Here is a 15,001-nt window from a genome sequence, read left to right as displayed (position 1 = left end):
GCATACAGAGTTCTTGCCATCCTTTTTTACTAAATTTCCTCATGGAATTGAAACAAAACAATTGAATTCAAGATACCTTTTCGGTGGACAGGTACATGACATGATTAAAACTAAAATTTGCTAAAGTTATCAGCAATTGTCCGTTTGAATTATTAAATAAAAAATTATGTATGAAATGCCTACGAACCACAGCTGATCATATTTACCTTGACCATTTCTATTGTTTATTGATCTACAAAAGATGATGTAATCCAGAAGGAATGTTTGGGTTTGCTAGCAAAAGGAGAATAAGAAACATTTGTTTGCCTTGTAGCCTTAGCTCCGACTTTTGAAATGAATCCTATGAAGAAAAAGATCCTGGCTGCAAAAGGAGGAAGGGTTATCATTGAATGTAAACCCAAGGCTGCACCAAAACCCAAGTTTTCATGGAGCAAAGGGACAGAGTGGCTGGTCAACAGCAGCAGGTCAGGAGGGACGGGGTGTCATTCATGTGCGTGTCTCCTAAGCTCTTACGCTCCCTCTGTGTTTGGTGTCCTTGAAGCCAGCCGAGTGTCTTCCTCACTGAGTCTCCAAGTTCAGTTCTTCACCAGTACTCTAACGCATTAACAACTAGTGAAGCAATCGCTTTATAATAGAGTGTTCATGTGCAAGAATTTTTGAATGTCATAAAATAGCATATATAAACATATTATGTGGTATAACATATACTATATATAGTATCGTGTATATACTGTATATAATGTTAAATTTTGTGTTTGTAAAAGGTAAATACAAACTGTTTAAAATTGAAGTCTAAACAGTGGTTAAATATAATATACTTAATATTTTATTCAGTATTTTAAAAATTTTAATCAACCTTAATCAACATTAATTTTGCTCTATTAATATTTAGTAGACATGTTAATTGAATAATTAATACAATATTTAATTAATGATAAAAATAACAGTATTTGGATAAATATAAGTATTAAAAGTAGTTTGGCTGTGGTGATTCCTGTGCCTGCTTGGTGCTTGCTTCATTTTCAGGCTATATGAAGAAGTATATGAACAAATATATTAAGCACACAAGGCAGGAGCATAGTCATTTGCCATTAATAATAGTTGTGTGGTACCCAGGATTTTATTTACTACAATTTGTAAGATGGCAGGGCATTGGTATTTTGCTCCAGCATCCACAAACCTGATCAATGCTTTGGACATGATGTTGTCATGGCTATAGCACCATTTGATGACAGGACCCTTAGGTTTGTTTATATTCTCATTGGTACTTATATGCAGTCATTTCACTAAGGAAAACGCATCGTATAATAACGGAAATGTTATTGTGTGATAGAGGACTGTAGAATCCTTGAATATGAAAAAGATCAATTTCAATCATATGTGTATATACATATTTATGCTAAAATTAGTATGGGTTTAAGGGAAAATTGTCATACGTTTCCACTGTTACTTGACAGTAATATTTATTTCTGTGCTGACAAAATAATTGAGGGATGGTTAGAAGACTGACAAGGGCTTGAAGCGAAAGTGAACAGGTAACACTAATATCTGTATTGTGAGAATATGTACAAAGAGTCAGATGCCAACATACGATAAGCCATCAAAGAATGGTATTCATAGTGTTAGTGTCTGGGAGAGAAAGTAGAGACAGAGCTGGGCGGAGGCTGGAGAGCCATCTGATGAGGTGCTGCTCTGATATCGAACATGGAGAGAGCAACAAAAGGCAGAAAGATTTGGTTGAAGGGTCTTGGGTTCTTCACAGTTTTGAAAAAGACTGTCAAGGGCCTAGGAGAGTGCTTTGGCCAAAAGTGCCTCTAAGAGGAGCTTCTTGTCTGCAAAAATTGGACTCACTGAAAAGTCCCCAGATACCCTGTCAAGATGGCCGTGGGATGCAACCTGTGGCCCCCACAAAACAGAGACCAGGTTCTTTGTGCAGCACATGGAACAGCAGGTAATTACGTTTCTTTACATTTGGAGAAAGAGGTCCCATTGTAAATCCTCCTTAGTAACAAAGTAACACTTCTGCTGAGATATTCTTTCAAAGTTTCATTCGCTATTTTAAAACAGATTCTGAAATAAGCCATAAATTAGAACTGGATAATGAAAGAAATGGAACAGGATTTTATTAAATGTTGGAGCAGGATTTCAATATTGATCATTAAGAGAAATAGTTTAATTTTTTAAAACCAGACTGGCCTCTAAAAGAACAATGTTTCTGTTGTTTTTGAAAATTATAAAAGATGACATTTAGAAAATGATTTATTTAAAGAAAGTAGTGGTAACAGAAAATTTAATATCAAATTTAAGTATGAGACTACAAAATAAAACAATGAGCATTTATTCTCTAGTTTCTAGGGAACAAGCAAACAGGCATGGGATTGCATACTGTGTGAAAAAATTCTTAAGTACTGTTTTGTTACAGAAATTATTAAGAATAATAATAATTATTACAAATAATGATTAATTATTTAAAATCTTTCTTCAATAATCTCTAAAAGAAGAAATACACTTATATTTCTCTGAACCCACTGGAGGAAGTTTGTTCTAACTTGAAAGTGAGAGTGAAGTCCTCATGCTATATTTCTGGATGCCTAAGTTCATTTCTCACATTGACCTGTTTGAGCCTGGTCATCGTGGGTTTAAGTCTCATTTAATGTTAGGGTATAGGAAACCACCTGGTTCATTTATTAAATGGCAGTCAGTCCCTGACTCCATGCATGTTTATGCAACAAGGTGTTTTTGTTTGTTTATTTGTTTTTTTGTTTTTCGTTTTTTTTTAATGAAAGAGCATCTATTGTCACTCTGGAAAAAAACACTGCCATAAGGTGTCCTGGCCCTGTGGCCCCACATTTAATCTCATCTGAATCTATTTATCAGTTCTTCAATGTCTGTGATCGATTTTGACAAATAATAGTCACTTCCCATGTAATGTCATGTATAGTACATGCTGTGGGTACAGCTGTAAACAAAGCAGAAACTAATTCTCATATTAAGGTGTTCTAGTGTAATGGGAATAGCGGGCAGCTAGTGTGCTAAGATGAAGAACTTCTGGTGAAATACGTGCCTGAAAAAACAAATCTAGAAAGAAAAACGTCAAGAGAGTCAATCACTGTTGTTGTTGTTGGTAGTGGTGGCGGTGGTGGTGGTAGTGATTTTATTTGTGTGTGTATGTGTGTATGTGTGTGTGTGTGTGTGTTAATCATGCTTGTACTCACATAAAAATTACAGAAAGATCATCCAGAAAAGTTTCACCAAAAGTACCACTGAGCAAAAGCCTGAAGGGCTCCTGGGGCAAGGTGTGTGATGATCTTCAGATAACCAGAGCAGGACTGTAACTTTTCCTATTGGGTAGAAAGTCATTGGAGAATTTTGAGCTGTAGAATGACATCACTGAGCCATAGGGTCACATTCATCTGCTTGGATGAAAAGTGCCATCTTTTCTAAAGAGGCAAGAGTACACCTGAATCTTCTGTAGGACCCTACCAGTTATCTAGGAAAACAAACTCGGCTTTTGAGGACTTTGCCAATGCTGAGAAAGAACATTTTACCCAAAGGCTGGACTGTTTATGCTTGAAAATGTCTTACTAAGAAACTAGTATAAAATGGAGTGATATCAGCATTTCTAATGAAAGGTACCATAATAACGTATGTTTCTAAATGACTGTGAATTGTTTATTTTTTTAAATTTCAATAGAATACTCATATGGGAAGACGGTAGCTTGGAAATCAATAATATTACAAGGAATGACGGAGGAGTCTACACATGCTTTGCGGAGAATAATAGAGGGAAAGCTAATAGCACTGGGACTCTGGTGATCACAAGTAAGGAATAATTTGATATTTGAGTCATATTGTTTCCTTTAAGTGATGGTGTTTACATTCTATAGTGTTATGTAGATGTGATTCAGAACTGAACTTCCAGAACAGTCAATGTATTGATGAGTTTCCATTTCAGAAGCTTTCAGGGCAAGTCTCTTTCTCTGTGAAATTGTTCCTGGAACTGGATGTGAAAACACTCTGTTCCTTTGCAGAGAGGATCAGAATATATTGGATTTTATTCTTTTTTTTTTTCAATTTTTAATTGAGTTTGTTCTTTTACAGTCTCACAGGTACGATGTGCATTCTGTTTGTTATAACCACCATGTCTAATACCATTCCCACCCCTGTTACCTGCTTCCTGTATAAAAGCCCTGATCTCCTTCTCATAACCTTGTTATTGCTGTTTAGTTGTGGTAATTGGGTTTGTTATTGTGTTAAGATCCACTGAATTTAAACTGTGTCATCTGTGTGACTACGGATTTGGAACTTTACTTCTCGGGACATGGTGGGCATCTCAGTGGTCATTAAACTGAACAACAGTGCCCCCTCTTCTGGAGTCTGTCAGTGACCAGCAATTACACAGGGAAATGGTGGGCCCCATCAGCTCAGGCTTGGGTAGCCTCATTGTAGACCACTGTAGCTGTATGAAGTCATGACTGCATTAGCTCTACCAACTCAGAAGACAGTACTTCACAGCTCTTCTCCCTATTATTCAGCTTTTAAATTCTTTCCATCCTCTTTCTCATGGAATTTCCTAAGCTGTATGAAAGGTGGTGTAACTATCCTGTTTCAAGCTGGGCATTCAACTGCCACTTCGTTCATGCACTTCGAGACATCATAGACCTCTCTATGCACTGCCATCCATTACAAGGTGTCCCTGATACAAAGCTGGGAGGAACATTTGTCTGTAGGTATAAACATGACAATGTAGAAGCATGTTTGGCACCATGAAAACTTATATAAACAATAGGATAAAGTTTTCTTCTAAGGTCTAGGACCTCCTGAGCTGTGGGTTTTTGAATGGGTTTGTTTTAATAGTATGAATGGGACCAGCCTCAAATCCAGTGAGAGCAGGCAGCTACCTGCACAACAGTCATGCCACAATTGCATAAGTGGGCACATCTTATCTGACATATTGGTATTATACGCCGTAGGGTTTATATTTGGGAAAGAGTTGATGCCTCCCCTAGGACCCTACCTAGCATCTTACAGCAGCCTGACAGCGAGGCAGCAGGAAGAAAGTTTCCAGACTCAGTTCCACCTTCATCTCTCTATATCTTGTAACCAAGGTATATGTTGTTTTCAGCCACAGGTTTTACAAACTAGTTATAGAGTTATCACCAGAGGACTGTGTTATTTGGGAGTCTCTGGTCTCCGATCAACAACTCATCAAGAGATACCATACATCTGCCACTGTGATTTGCTTGGTTTTCAGAAATAGTATTATCCAGACAGAAAGATTAGCTCCTTAGCTCCTTTCAAACTTTCTCTCTCCCTCTCCTTTTCCCTTTCTCGCCTGGTCACTTTAACTCAAAATTTTATTTTTTAAGTAGTAAGTTTTGTATGTGTTTTTTCATAGATCCTTAGTTTTTAGTAACCCTTTATTCATCCTCATCTCCCCAATCTTCCAACACCCATTCCTGATTAGACGTTTCACTTGTTAAATTTCTTCTATTTGTTTTTTATCACTTATGAAGTTCTATCCCCTCCCCACACCTCACTGGAATTTTTCCACCTCAATATCCTTTTTCTAGTTTACTTACTTCGACAGATATTACAGTTTAAACATGAAAATCTAAACTCCTAGGCATATATCCAAAAGATGCTCAAGTATACAACAAGGACATTTGCTCAACCATGTTTGTAGTAGCTTTATTTGTAATAGCCAGAACCTGGAAACAATCCAGATGTCCATCAATGGAGGAATGGATACAGAAATTGTGGTGCTTTTACACAATGGAATACTACTCAGTAATTAAAAACAAGGAAATCATGAAATTTGCAGGTAAATGGTGGGAACTAGAAAAGATCATCCTGAGTGATGTATCTCAGAAGCAGAAAGACTCACAGGGTATATACTCACTTATAAGTGGGTACTAGACTTTTAAGATAGGATAAACATAATAAAATCTGTACACTTAAAGAAGATAAACAAGAAAGAGAACCTGGGGTAAGATGATCAGAAAGACAAATGGGATGGACATTGGAAGTAGGAGAAAATAAGTAACAGGACAAAAGCCTACCACAGAGGGCCTCTGAAAGACTCTACCTAGCAGTGTATCAAATCAGATATTAAGACTCATAGCCAAACCTTCAGCAGAGTACAGGAAATCATATGAAAGAAGGGAGCGTTAGTATGACCTGGAGGGGACAGGAACTCCACAAGGACCAGATATATCAGGGCGCAGGGACCTTTTATGAGACTGTTTTTCCAACCAAGGACCATGTATGGATACAACCTAGAACCCCTGCTTGGATGTAGCCCATGGTAGCTCAGTATCCAAGTAGGTTCTCTAATAAGGGGAACAGGGACTATTTCTAACATGAACTCAATGGCGGGCTCTTTGACCATCCTCCCCCCCAAAGGGAGGAGCAGCCTTGGTAGGCCACAGAGGAGGACATTGCAGCCAGTACTGAAGATACTTGATAAGATAGGGTCAGACAGAAGGGGAGGAGGACCTTCCCTATCAGAGGACTTGGAAAGGGGCAGGGAGGAGATGAGGGAGGGAGAGTGAGATTGGGAGGGAATGAGGAAGAGGGCTATGGCTGGGATACAAAGTAAATAACCTGTGATTAATATAAAAAATAAAAATTATAAAAAAATAAATAAATATTTGAATCTAGTAACACCATATAAGAGAAAAGATACACTTTTATCTCTCCGAGTTTAGGTTACTTTGCTCATTATAATTTTGTCTAGTCTCACCAATTCATCCGTAAATTTCAAACTTTCATTTTGTTCTATAACTGAATAAAAGTCTATAATGTGCGTGTACTACACATTTATCATTAATTCACCAGATGGTGGGCGAGTAGGCTGATTCCGTTTTCCAGCTGGAGAAGCGGTGAGCATAGATGTGCAAGTATCTCAGGAGAAGAAAGTAAAGTTCCTTGGGTATATGTGCAGGCGTGGGACATGGTGTTCTAGTCCTAGCTCTTTTAAGGACTACTACATTTATTTCAGGAGTGTCTACCGTGCAGTAAATGTTCCTTATTATCTACATCCTTGCCAACATGTGTGGTCATTTGATTTGTTAATATAGCCATTCTGAAGAGGTTGATATGGGACCTCAACTTAGTATTGAACAGTTCACTCAGAGTTTATTAGTCATTTTTATTTCTTCTTTTGAGTAATCTCTTCAAGTTGATGGTCCCTTTTAAAATGGTCCTTTAAAAATGGGTTGTTTGTTTTCTTGATGTTCAGTTTTTTGGTACTTATGTATGTTAAATATTAATGATCTGTCAGTGATATAACTGGTAAAGACATTTTCCTATTCTGTGGGTTTCCTCTTCAGTTAGTGGTTTAATTTGTTGTATATGATATTTTTAGGTTTACTGAGCTCTCATTTGTCAATTATTGGTCTTATTTCCAATGCTACCAGAATCCTATCAGAAACCATTTCCTGTTTATATTTGTTTGGAATTCCTTTGATGTTAGTTGGGTTTTTTTTTTTTTTTTCTTCTCCTGACCCTTAGTTCCTGGAATAATGACTCATGAGACGCAATTATTATTTTCAAATAGCTAGGCCATATAGCTAGGCTCTTCTCTGACTGGCTCATAATTTAAAATAATCCGCTATTCTAATCTACAGTCTGCCATGTGGCTGGGTTTCCTGAGCTCAGGCACCATGTGTCCATCCTCTTTACCTCTGATGACTTAATTCAGGTAACCTAGGATATGATTAAAAAGCAAGTATAAGGTGAGAAATCTAATGGGAGGAAGCTGTACTAGCTTAGAGGTCTAATTATTGCTCAGTATTGTGCTCTAGGACACTTAAATAAATCCTAGTCTGTGTGTGTAGTTATTTGGCTATATGGCTGGTTAGGGAATAATCTCTGCAATACTAGTAAAATAAGTCAATATTAAATATTAATAATCATACTACACTTTGCTCATTCTTTCACCATAAGGTAGTGTCTATTTTTGGTGGGGAGATGTGTTTCTCAGAGACAGAAAAATTGTGGTACTGTTTTCTAATCCAGTCTGCAAGCTACTGTGGTTTGACTGGGGAGTTCAAAAAGCCTATATCAAAGTTATTATTGAAGGATGTGTGTTGATTCTTGTCATTTTGTTAATCTTGTGGTCTTTCTTTTCTTAGTCTTCATCTGCTTAAAACCACTGACCTAACATCTTTTAGCTTTTCTGGTAGCTTCTTATATTTGCTTATTTTTCTCTTCAATTTGATGTATTCCTCCACCATTCTCGCTAAAGGCAGCTTGGTGATAACAGATTCCTTTAGTCTGCTTTTATCTTGGGAAGCTTTCCTTTTTCTGTCAATCAAGGTCAACAATCTTAGTAGGTATAGTCATCTGGGTTGGCATCTGTGCTCTTCCAGGACCTGTAGGAAATCAATCCATGTGTTTTAGGCTTTTAGAAATCTTCATTGAAAAACTATCATCATCAGAGTTGATGGACATTCCCTCATATGTGACTTGGTATTTCTCTTTTGTATGTTTCAATAATCTTTCTTTCTTCTGTACATTTAGACTTTTGACTATTATATGACTTAGGGAATTTCTTTTGATAAAATTTGGGTGTTTGTTTGATTTGTATGCGTCTTTTACTAGAGTGGTTATCACATTCTCTGGACTTCAGAAATGTTTTCCTATGAATCTTTAAAAACTATATTCTGTTCCTTTATCCTCTGTTTCTTCTCCTTCATTTAAACCCATGATTCATGGGTTTGTGCTTTTGGCTAAAATTCCTATCCATACTCCTTCTGAGGTCCTAATGTCAAAGTGGGGTGTGGTTTTGTTAAAGTTCTATCTTGGGAATCAATAAGCTTGTGAGGTTCCTTGGAGAGCAAATGTGAGGTGTTGGTTACAGTCATGTGGATGCTCTTCCCCCAACAGGCCACACCTGAAAAAAACATTACTTAGGAGGGGTGAGGGCTTCCCAAAGCTGCACAGATGAAGCTCCCTTCACTATTCTCCCCAGCTCATATACTCGTCTCTAACTAAGACACATGCAATTATCTTTACAATAGATGGTAGGGAGCTGACAGATACTTAGGTGGTCTCATGACTCTCCCAGCCCTCTGTGAGGAGTGTAAACACTTAACAAGCCCAGAACAGATAATCATTTTGCAAGAGGCACAGCTGAACTTCCAGAGATGAGGGTCACTTATTCCAGTCATTAATAATAGAGCTTTTTATACTATCCCCAAAACTTTGCATTTTTAATTTATGGGTCTTTTAAAACTTACCATTTTATTTGACTGAGTGATCAAATTTCTCTGCCTTGCCTTCACGCCCTTATATTCTATCTTCTGCTGAATATGGTTTATCAGTGAGGCTTTCCACTGAACTTTTTATTAGACATACTGAAGTTTTCATTTCAAGTTTTATTTTGGTTTGTGTTTTCTTTAATATTTATATCTCTCTATTGAGTTATATTTTCATCTATCTTGAATTATTCTTATTTTATTCAACTGTTTGTGCTTTATTGACTTTCATTTCAGCATTTAATCTGTCCCTTTTGAGCTCCTTAAACATAGTTATAATATTCTTTTAAATTAACTATCTAGTCATCTAAGTTGCTTTCATTGGGTATCATAAATTCAGGTTTAATAATTTTTGGAGGAGGCATGTTGTCTTAGATTTTGTTACTTTTTTGTTGTTGTTGTTCTGTTTTTTGATGGGCCTAGTGTATCTATAGTTAGATTTGTTGGCTATATCTTTTGGTATAAATATCTTACCATATTTTTGAGTGGGCTTTGTAATTCAAATTTGTTATCAACCCCAAACCCCATTGCCTTTTGGAAGAGCTGGGTGGTACTTGAAGTTGAGTCTTAGGGCAACTCAGAGTTTATTCGAGATTGGGCTAGCAGAGGTAGTCCTAGCTTAGCAAGAGGAAATGGCAGCACTGGCCCCACCAGCAGATGCTCTAAAGAGAGAGCTCCTTAAAAGCCAAGATTAGCTTACAGGAGAAGAAGCAGTGGGCACACACTTGTCAGTTTAGAGCCCCATTTGGCAGCAATGGGTTTAGCTTCCAGAGGGAGGGAGAGGCAAGAGCTGCCTGTGAAATGAACAGGCTTTCTCCACACATCACATCCTCAGATGCTGTTAGGGAGGAAGGATGAAGGCTGTACTAACTGGGAGATGAGCCTGCCTTTGATGCAAGGCCTCGCAGTGTCCCAGAGAAAGGGAGAAAATAGGGTTATTTGTGAATCAAGCAGACACCTGGTCACAGTCCTCAGATGTCCGGGTTAGAGCATCAAAGGTGGGTTTTATTCTTTTACAATACCAGATAATATGATGTTTCATGTTTTATTTAACTATCATTTGCTTTTCTTTTAAAAACATACAGATCCTACGAGAATCATTTTGGCCCCAATTAATGCTGATATCACTGTTGGAGAAAACGCTACCATGCAATGTGCTGCGTCCTTTGATCCTTCCTTGGATCTTACGTTCGTTTGGTCCTTCAATGGCTACGTGATTGATTTTAACAAAGAATATACAAATGTTCATTACCAGAGGAATTATATGGTATGTGTTTTATATTTCATCCTATTAACATCCCAATGATTTTCTTGTGCCTGCTCTAAAACTTCATTTAAGTAGGTCACCAAGCCTGTGCACCTGAGTTCAATCCTTAGAACTCACCTAACAGGAGGAGGGAACCAACTCTCCAAAATTGTTCTCTGATAAAACATGTGCCATGGCCTATACATACATACATACACACATAAATATTTTAAAATTCAGAATATGATATTTTGTAATATTTTAGTTTTTTAAGGAGGTTATAGTCATGTGAAAGCTTCTCATTTTTCTCATATTTAATGATCGTACTCTGAATCATTTATAGAGGACTAGTGTTAAGAGCATTTGGTAGAGATATTCTCAAATATCTACTGATCTCTAGGTTTATTTTTCCTTCCAATTATATAATACTTGTATTGATGTAAACTTTACCCTACTAAATTTGAATCTGAGGTCCCAGCAATTTCACCTTCATTTAAATGAGAAGAAAACACTAAACTTACTACAAGTTATAATGAGTATTTTAAAGTAATTTATTTTATTCTGTGAAGGTAATAAATCAATGAAATGCATGTGTTTTCAGGCTTTAACTAATCTGTGTGGTTTGAAAAAGATTAAATGGGGGGGGAGACTGGCTGCAAAGCCCTCCTCTGTGGCCTAACAGGACTGCTCCTCCCTTCGGGGGTGGGGAGGCCAAAGAGCCAGTCATTGAGTTCCTGTTAGAAATAGTCCTTGTTCCCCTCACTTTGGGAAACCAATTGGTTACTGAGCTACCACAGGCTACATCTGAGTGGAGGTTCTAGGTTATATCCATACATGGTCCTTGGTTTGGAAAGGGGCACGGTGGAGATGAAGGAGGGAGGGAGGGACTGGGAGGGAATGAGGGATCGGGACATGGCTGGGATACAGAGTTAATAAAATGTAACTGATAAAAAAAATAAAAAATAAAAAAAAGAAAAAGAAAAAGATTAAATGGTTAATTCTCAGAATTGGAAACTATACATCCTATAAACTTGGTAATTTAACACAGCAAAGAGGTGAATTGGGAAATGATGCAGGGATATTGGCTTCCATGGGGACATCATTGCGGGCATTGACAAGCTTGCTGAGACTGTCAGAAGACAAATTGGTCCTACTAGGTGCTGCCATTCTCCTCTCTGGAAAGGTTACTACTTAGGAACTTGTGTGTCTGTTTGGTACATGCCCTTAATTAAGATGTGTTGAGGATGGGAACTAAGTTGGTAGAAAGAAGGGATAAGTGAGAAGGTTAAGATGCATAGAGAAGGTGGTTTTTGCAGAGGGGGTATAAGTAAAACGCAATGATTTATATGTATGAAAATTTAGTAAAATCCCTATTTAACATTTTTAGGAAAGAGTAAAACAAACAGACATGTTACTTAAAAAGAGAAAATTTTTTTTGAGTTCATTTAATCCTTTTGTGTCATAAATTGAATAATTTCAGAACTACCATCTGGAAAGGTGACAAGTGGAGCTTATAAAGCATATTTACTGTCTTCAGGGAAGTCTGCGTAAATAGATATGGGGGCATAAATTATCCCAATTAAGGTGAAACTTCACATTTATAGCCTAGGTACATTCTTTAAAATAACAATTACCCTATGTTATTTGGCATAAAAATCCACTATAAGACAAATAGGGGAAAAGAATGAATGGAGAAAAGCAATAGAAGAGGAACAAAGGAGCCTAGGAACTTCAAAAAAAAAAGGAAGTGAATAAAGAAACAGTTGGAATGCTAATGAAGAAAAAGTGATTTCAGCCTGCTATTTCCAGTTTTGACCACTAAATGGCATCCTTGCATAAGGTTTCAGGATTCATACCCTAGAGTAAATTAAGCATAAACCTTTATGAAATGAAACAAATGCATCCCTTTGTATTTATCAAAACACAGTGAGATTACGTGCAAAGCTAAATTTCTCTGTAATTCTTTTCTCTGTAGAGTTCTATGATTATTTGGAAGGGAGTAACAAGGTGTTCCTTTGCACTTCTTTTAGGCATCCATGTTATCACTGAAGCAAAACAAAACAAAGAACAAACTACTCTGTCTTTCTGTTAATGATCCTACTATACATTATTCTCATTTACCTGTTAAAACTCAGTGAATATTATGCTTTATGTGGTAATGGCTAGTATATGCTTCATTTGTGCTTGAACAAAATTCATAAATAGATAAAATATTAACAAGTTAGCAGTTTAAATTAGTTTAATACAATAATTGATTAAAGCAATTTATCTGCATTATTTTGTTCTGCTAAAGTTTGGTAGCAAATAATTATATTTTCCATGTCCCATTAAAAAATTACTACTATTTTTAATTTCTAATTTAACAGGCACTTACTCTCTGAAAGTAACTATAACACATAACTATAATTTATTTTAATTATAATTTATGTTATAACACTTATTTTTCCAGAAAGATCTTGCAGTTATCTATCTATATGTGTCCATAAACATATGTATGTATTCATAAACTCTCTGTATGTTCATGAACACTTTATCCATATATGTTTCATTTTATCCTTTATTTATGGTAGTAAATTATGGGCAAAAATTATTTTTAATTGCTGCATAGTTTTATAAAATTCTGTTTTGTGTATGTATGTATGTTTGTGAGTGTAGGAACACACATGCTCTGACACACATGTGGAGGTCAGAAGAGAGCATTAAGAAGTGAGTCACCTGCCAGGTAAAGGCACAGTCTCTCTCTCTCTCTTCTGATTCTCTGCATACTGCAGGCTGGCTGCCCACCAAACTTCTGGCCAGTTCCTTGTCTGTCTACCATCTCATTGTAAGAATACATGGATGACAGAGACCCACCGATGCATCTGGCTTTTTATGTCTGTTCTAGGGAGCAAATACTAGGGTCATTGGGCATGTATGGCTGGTGCCTTTACTCACTGAGTCGCCTCCCTGGCCCAGATTGCCTAGTTTTGACACTCATTGTCACAGTAACTAGATTAAGCACATGTACTCTCTGTGTATCTTCCTGGTAAAGAAAGTTTCTTTACTGCAGTGTTGAAAGTTCAACCTAGCAAGAAGTCACTGCAGGTTTGCTAAAAATTCAGAAATAACCGTCTGAGTTCCTCAGTAGTTCTGTCCAACTTTGCCCGACACTAGGCTATTTTACACCTTTAATTCTGTGATCCCTGCTCTCTAAGTATCATCTTTCCACTCTATACAATGATACTTTATTAGGTTTCCAAAAATGGTTTCTTCACAGCACTTTTATGAGGAGAATGGAATGCTTATGGAGTGCCTGATAAAGAGTAAAATAACTCTCATTGACTATTTTTTGATAAATTTTATAGTAAAGCAATTATTAAAATCCCATAAGTTGTTTGTTCCTCCTTTCTATGCCCTGCTGCTTCCCCTGCACCAGAAGGCTGTGATATAATATTTCTTCTTCTTATTATTATTAATTACATTTTATTCATTTTTGTATCCCCCCATAAGACCCTCCCTCCTCCCCTCCCGATCCCACCCTGCCTCCCCTTTCTGCATGCATGCCCCTCCCCAAGTCCATTGCTAGGGGAGGTCCTCCTCTCCTTCCTAATGTCTATGCCTAATTAAATAATGGTCTGCTCTTTGGAAACACTGCACAACAGTACTGTTCAACTCCTATATTATTCTAAAATCTTCTCTGACAGCATGCTTATACTCACATTATCCACATTACTTTAGTCTTCAGACACTGTTATCAGACTTTGCAGTGTAAGGAAAGCCAAGCCTACACAGCATCAGGTGTGAGTATAAAAGTGATGGCGACCCGCAAACATTTCCTTCCGGTTTTCAGAGAGAGAGTTTTTATCTGTGTGTCTGCAGGTGTGAGGATGTGCATTGACTGTGTGTCTACAGGTGTGAGGTTGCACATTGCCACTGTGTTTGCAGGTGTGAGGATGTGTATTGGCTGTCAGTGTGTTTGCAGGTGTGAGGATGTACATTGACTGTGTTTTTGCAGTTGTGAGAATATTGTTGGATGTCAGTGTGCTTGCAAGTGAGAGAATGTGTGTTGGCTGTGTGTGATTACACCATTAAAAAAACAGATTTCTCTCTCTAGGGCAGTTCTCTTTTTCTTAAAAAATAAAACTATGAGTTTTGTAGAATAGGTCATTAACAAGTGTTTAGATTTATGAAATAACATTTTTTTTTTCTTTTCTGCTGGACAATCCTGAGAAAGAACAGAAAGAGAAGAATTAAAGTCAAGCAAAAATCCAGCAGAACTTTAGATATTTCTTATTGTTTCAAATTTCAAACGTCACTGGCTATCTATTTTCTGTTAAATAAGAAAATGAAGGTTGTCTGGAGCTATGGAGAAACAGCGTGGAGTTGATAAAGGAGGTTTGAAAATCACCCTGAGAAAGAATAGAATGGAAGGTCAATGCAATTAGATCAAAGACAGAATTGGAACTTTGAACCCTACTACGTCTGCGTGAATGGTTACACTTAATCACCTCCT

The 15,001-nt window shown here is 37.1% G+C and overlaps 1 protein-coding gene across 3 annotated transcripts in view; it reads left to right on the top strand.

The window, feature by feature from the left end:
- The window catches only part of Cntn1 (contactin 1), a 311,867-nt gene that overhangs the window by 202,738 nt on the left and 94,128 nt on the right, over positions 1 to 15,001 (top strand). For all 3 annotated transcript variants that reach the window (XM_060388785.1, XM_060388786.1, XM_060388788.1), the window contains exons 12-14: positions 314 to 464; positions 3,695 to 3,822; positions 10,349 to 10,530. In XM_060388785.1, coding sequence (XP_060244768.1) covers positions 314 to 464; positions 3,695 to 3,822; positions 10,349 to 10,530 — 461 coding nt within the window. The remainder of the gene's footprint in view (positions 1 to 313; positions 465 to 3,694; positions 3,823 to 10,348; positions 10,531 to 15,001) is intronic.

Source organism: Meriones unguiculatus, chromosome 8 (genome assembly GCF_030254825.1).
Source record: "Meriones unguiculatus strain TT.TT164.6M chromosome 8, Bangor_MerUng_6.1, whole genome shotgun sequence".
Lineage (NCBI taxonomy): Eukaryota > Metazoa > Chordata > Mammalia > Rodentia > Muridae > Meriones > Meriones unguiculatus.
This window is presented reverse-complemented; position numbering and strand designations above follow the sequence as displayed.